The following is a 6284-nucleotide window of genomic DNA, read 5'->3' on the forward strand; positions in this document are numbered from 1 at the left end:
CTTGCTAGCATAAATGCTAAGAGCACATGGCACTAATGAAATCATGATTAAAATACCTATAAATAACTCAATTTGTGATCAGTAATACATTTTGTTTTCCTTTTGATATTGTGGTAACAGGGTTGACATTCTTCAAAATAACTCTTGGTATAAGAACTTTTTAGATTAAAATATTTTCTTTCACTAACAGAAATTCTTTCCAGTATCTTATTGAAAACATATTCAATTTTAATAATTCAGTGCTTGCCAAACACAAGTTACTTCCTTTTTTTTTTTACTTTTTTAAAAACAGATGTTTTAATGGTATTGTTTGTCAACTCTGTTACGGACAAATTAGGCAATGTGTAGAAATAACAATAAATTATAAAAGGAAAAATCCTTCTTGTATCAATAGACAAGCAGTCCTTACATTCCAACATTTGGAACTGAGATAACATTTCACCTATGCATACACTCTTAAAAATAAAGGTGCTTCACGATGCCATAGAAGAACCTTTTTGTCTAAATGGTTCCATAAAGAACCTTTAACATCTGAAGAACCTTTCTGTTTCACAAAAGCTTCTTTGTGGCGAAATAAGGTTCTTCAGATTACAAAAACGCAAGAAAGAGATGGTTCTTTAAAGAACCTTTGACTGAATGGTTCCTTGTGGAACCAAAAATGGTTCTTCTATGGCATCGCTTGAAGAACCTTTTGAAGCACCTTTATTTAAAGGCCAAATATGGTACGATAACAGAGTTGACACAAGATTAATGGACACACATTTTTATAAGAACAAAAGTTATTTTTAAACAATTTAATGTCGTAGAATTAAGTAAATTAGTATTTAGTATTTCTTTTATAAATAGAATGAATAAAATATTACAAAAAGAAAAGTACAATAAAATATTTTGATTACACAATAATCTATTTCTAATTCTAATAGACTAATTCAGACAACAAGAAATCATGATTTTCAGCTATTTAAGACACTTTTTGCAAAAAATATTATATTGTTATGGACTGTAGCATATTGTAATTCATAACAATGAGTAACACAGTATTAAAATAATTAAAAATATAACCATTTGAAAAAAGCAGAAAAAAAATAATGACTTCGGACACCAAATGTACCTGCAATTATATCAGATCTTATCAGTGAGGGAAAGTGTCGTCATTTCCTGTATCTTACATAGTTGTGGGAGATAATTCCACCAATTTAAAGGCCAAATATGGTACGATAACAGAGTTGACACAAGATTAATGGACACGCATTTTTATAACAACAAAAGCTATTTTTAAACAATTTAATGTTGTAGAATTACGTAAATTAGTATTTAGTATTTCTTTTATAAATAGAATGAATAAAATATTACAAAAAGAAAAGTACAATAAAATATTTTGATTACACAATACATGATGGGAAAAATGCACTGACTCGTTCGGACAACAAGAAATCATGATTTTGAGCTATTTAAGACACTTTTTACACAAATTATTATATTGTTATTGACTGTAACATCTTGTAATTCATAACAATAAGTAGCAAATTATTAAAATAATAAAAAATATAACTATTTGAAAAATAATGACTTCGGACACCAAATGTACCTGCAATTATAGAATCACCCACATAACTATAACAACTGCATTGACATTACACATTGTATTGGAGTTTCACATCTCCACAATACTCAGTTCATCTTAATTCTTAACCTGTATTTATTATTGATTTATTATTGGCCTGTATGTATTTATTGATTCTATGGGTAACTGTGATGGACTGGCTGTCCATCCCGGGTGTTACCCTGCCTTCGGCCTGAGAGGTTGGGAATGGGATAGCCTCCAGCATCCCAACGGCTCTAGGACAAGCTGTTTGGAAAATGGATGGATGGATTTATGGATACTATCTAAGTGTGATTTACTTTGGTATTCAGTTGTAACATGCGGTTAACTCTTAGTCATTAGTCTGAGTACTCCAGTTGAATCTGCCAAGAAAGACATGTGGTATCTAAATACCACCATCAAGACAGCATGGATGAGAGATCTTTGTGTGACTGAGATTCCCTTAGGATTGGTTTATTAGTCATCTACTTATAGAACTAGAACATTACTATTAGTTTCACTTATATTTAGACTTGCATGACTTGTTTTTGTACTTGCGGTCATAGATGAACACACAACCAGCCACAAAAAATATGCTTAGTGTATTTAGCCTACTTGTTTTAAACCTTTAAAGCCTTGCTGGGCTGCAAATGTTTATATAAATTAATCAAAATGTATATATTTGAAATGTATCATCCTGTTATCCAATTTAAGATACACAAGTGAATTCAAAATAACTGAATGTCTTCAGAGTAATATTTACTACTGCTATGCCCTCTGCTGTGCAAAAGAGAGAGCAGCCACACTTTTAAACAGCTTACAAATGGTGGTTATGGCATTTTCACATTATATTTGTTAGTAGAGAGAGTGAATACACTTAAAAATAAAGGTGCTTCACGATGCCATAGAAGAACCTTTTTGTCTAAATGGTTCCATAAAGAACCTTTAACATCTGAAGAACCTTTCTGTTTCACAAAAGCTTCTTTGTGGCGAAAAAAGGGTCTTCGGATTATAAAAAGGTAAGAAAGAAATGGTTCTTTAAAGAACCTTTGACTGAATGGTTCTTTGTGGAACCAAAAATGGTTCTTCTATGGCATCGCTTGAAGAACCTTTTGAAGCACCTTTATTTTTAAGAGTGTAGGATGATTATCCACTAAGATCAACCTTTTGCATTGGTCTAAACTGAAGGAGGAGCAGTGCAAGGGAATTCACTATTCAAATAAAACCAAAATATTCCTAAAAAAAACTACCCAACTTAGTTTGAACTGGAATAAGAGATTCATTATAATATACATTTTCATTTTATTACATGTTTTCTAGGTTGCTCAAGAGCATCTTCCATAGCTTAAATGTAAATAATGGACAAGATAACAAATCTCAAAAATGACACAATGAAAATGTATATCGCTTCTAGAATTCACTATTCAAATAAAACCAAAATATTCCTAAAAAAAACTACCCAACTTAGTTTGAACTGGAATAAGAGATTCATTATAATATACATTTTCATTTTGATTATTACATGTTTTCTAGGTTGCTCAAGAGCATCTTCCATAGCTTAAATGTAAATAATGGACAAGATAACAAATCTCAAAAATGACACAATGAAAATGTATATCGCTTCTTGTATAAACAAATATTTTGTTCATATTAAAAATGTGATTCATTCTCATACTCCCCTAAAATTAATCTTACCCTCGACTTGGATCATGTTGTCTCACTTTTTCTTCATGTTACGACTTGTCTTCTGGCTTATGCACTTCTGAGCTTGTTCTATATACAAAAATGTACACAACCTGCCTACAAGGTTTTTTTGTAATATGTAACCATCACATTTAAACTGTGATTAAATAAAAGATTCAAGTCAGTGTAAAGCATCGATAAAATGACTTGGCCAAACCAGCTATCTACTCTTAAAAATAAAGGTGCTTCAAAAGGTTCAAGCGATGCCATAGAAGAACCATTTTTGGTTCCACAAAGAACCATTCAGTCAAAGGTTCTTTAAAGAACCATCTCTTTCTTGTGTTTTTGTAATCTGAAGAACCTTATTTCACCACAAAGAACCTTTTGTGAAACAGAAAGGTTCTTCAGATGTTAAAGGTTCTTTATGGAACCATTTAGACAAAAAGGTTCTTCTATGGCATCGTGAAGCACCTTTATTTTTAAGAGTGCACAAGCAAAAACAGACCAATGTTTTCATACGTACACCCATATCAGTGTTGCCAACGGCTTTCAATTGAAAGTAGCTAAATGTCACTAGATTCCATGATAATGGCAAATTCACAAGATGAGAACTTGGATAAGATTTGCCCAAGAAGTTGCTATATTTGTCCCTAAACTTCTGAAAAAAAAAAAGTCTAAGAAGGGGTGGGTAAGTAGTTAAATCTAGCTACAAAATTGGCAACACTGAACCACATTAATTAAAATTGTACGTTTCCTGTGATTGACTGCCATTACAACCAAAGCAAGCACTGCGCTCAAGATAGGGCTTTTCCATTTTTTAAGAAATTAGAACATCGAAAGTATGGGATATTGTTTATTCCAGACTAAAAACAAAATATGGTATTACAAGTTTAGAAAATTGAAATGATGCATATTGTGAAAAACAAGGGTAAAAAAGGCAGTTAAGAGATGCATAATGAGACAAGATGGTGCTGCCATGCTTTGTGTACAAACAGCACACCAATGTAACCCTGAAGCAGGCTGGCCCTCGTCAGAAATAAAAATGCAGATTCTTTATGGTGGTATTTAAATATGAACCAAGAAATCAACAAACTGCCCCATCCACACCCCGCCTGTCAACTTAAGGATTGTGCAAAACGTGGCATCTGAAGGTTTTATTGAAACACCTTGTACAAAACAAAGAGAAAAAGTTACATGGAATTTGTGCTCGAGAGCAGCACAAGATGAACTAAAAAAAAAACAAAGGAATAAAGGAGGGGACAAGGAACAAAATCATTTATCCCGCATAATTTGCCTTGTCTGTCCATGCTTGAACAGGACTGGTCGTTTTGATAAGGATGCCATACTAAAAAGTCTCAAATCAGAGGTAATCATTTTCAGCTTTTTTTCCTTGAGGGGGGGCTGCTGGGGGAAACAGCGGCACAACAACAGGGTAGGTTGGGTTAAGAGTTGGGGGAGGGGTCAGTTCACATCAGCTTCTAGAACCCGTGGACTTTGAGCTGCTCCTCTTTGGCCAGTTCAATCTGTGAAATGAAGGAAATGGGTCGATTAAATAAACTACCTTTAAAGGCCATCAGGTTACATGCCAAAAGCCACTGAATTCATACTCACATCAGTGAGAAACTGGCAAATGTTCTTGCGCTGATCACCTTGCAGCTGAATTACTTCACCATACTCAGGGTGCTCAATCACAGTCCCATTGCAGGCAAATTTCTGAAGATGCAAACAAGGGAATGTTAAAAACGCTCCACCCATGTAACCGTAAACCAATGTGCATTATTTTAGAGTGACTTAAATGACAACCTTCTTGAAGGCCTTGACTAGCTTCTTTTTATCATAGTCATCGGCTATGCCCTGAACCGTGGTCAGAGTCTTCCGCCCGTTCCGCTGTTGAATTCTTATGTGGATGTAGTCCTCAGTCCCAGCTGGGAGCCGATCATCACCCTTAGTTGCATCAGCAAAGGGGTCTTTGGAAGGTAAACAAGCAGCATTAGCAAGGTTTGTGGCATCAGATTTCCTGCTCAGCTTGAAACAGGTCTAAGGTAATCTTTTAACTAGGTCACCTAATGTACTTCATGAATTAAGGACAGCTAACCTAACTAATTCTATCACCTCAAATATTTCTGCATGTAAAATCTGCTTCTGTAGGCGCCTCACATGAACATGTTGGAACAAAGCAAAGCATTCCCGTTAACAACGATGTAGAGTTCAGGTCTGATCTGGCTGTTCATTAACCGTTCGTGTATCCCGGACCCGTTCAATATATTTATATGCTTTCCATATAAAGCAACGGGTTGTGTTTTACGTGTTAAATTGTCTTTAATCTGGACACCAATCCATACGCAGAAGGCTCGAGATGTTTCTCGGAGATCGCGCTAAGTCTAAAAATAAGCCGGCATCCATTTTGTATCTCGTTCAGAAAAACAAGCTGGCGATCAAAATGGTTATGTTGGTCGTCGAGATAGATCACAACCTCGATTTAATTCGAGATGAACTCGTAAACTCGACGCTAACCAGCTAATAAAGTACTTAAAATGTGGATTTAAGACGGATAGCGTTTTAATTAGGCGTATTATCGATATTAGAAGCGAACTAAACAAGAATAGAAACTGAGGCCTAACGTTAGCTGCGGTTTGTAACTGCGATTTTCGACGACAAAAACGTCGATTCAAATACGACACTAACGTGCTTTTAAATAATCGGCAAACGGATTTGTGGTAAATAAACAGTGTTTTTTTTTTTTTAAGTCATCATAATATTTATTCGCTAAAAATCACTACGGTTTTCTGTCGCCCTTCCCCCCACACAATAAAACACTACGTTTTCAGAGATCTCGAGTCTTACCAAAAGATTGGAGGTTCTGGATAGCGGACATACGATAAGATTCCCTTTCCTTTCGGACGACAACGGGTGGTCTCGCGGTTTTGGTTTCTTGGGAATCTGGCCTGATTATTGAGGGGGGTTCTTCTCACTCGGCGCTCCGTTAGCGTTTGCTGAGTTTACCAAATGGCGACGCTGG

General features: G+C 35.1%; 1 protein-coding gene across 1 annotated transcript; it reads right to left on the bottom strand.

Moving 5' to 3' along the window:
- Positions 1–4105: 4105 nt before the first annotated feature.
- Positions 4106–6284, bottom strand: eif1 (eukaryotic translation initiation factor 1). Its single transcript, XM_016231040.1, has 4 exons — positions 6110–6284; positions 5069–5232; positions 4877–4978; positions 4106–4788 (listed from the first exon to the last, which is right to left on the bottom strand). Exons 1-4 carry the CDS (start codon positions 6138–6140, stop codon positions 4744–4746), a joined length of 342 nt encoding a protein of 113 aa, XP_016086526.1. The 5' UTR covers positions 6141–6284; the 3' UTR covers positions 4106–4743.

This window comes from Sinocyclocheilus grahami, unplaced genomic scaffold (assembly GCF_001515645.1).
Source record: "Sinocyclocheilus grahami isolate Dianchi unplaced genomic scaffold, SAMN03320097.WGS_v1.1 scaffold382.1, whole genome shotgun sequence".
Classification (NCBI taxonomy): Eukaryota; Metazoa; Chordata; class Actinopteri; order Cypriniformes; family Cyprinidae; genus Sinocyclocheilus; species Sinocyclocheilus grahami.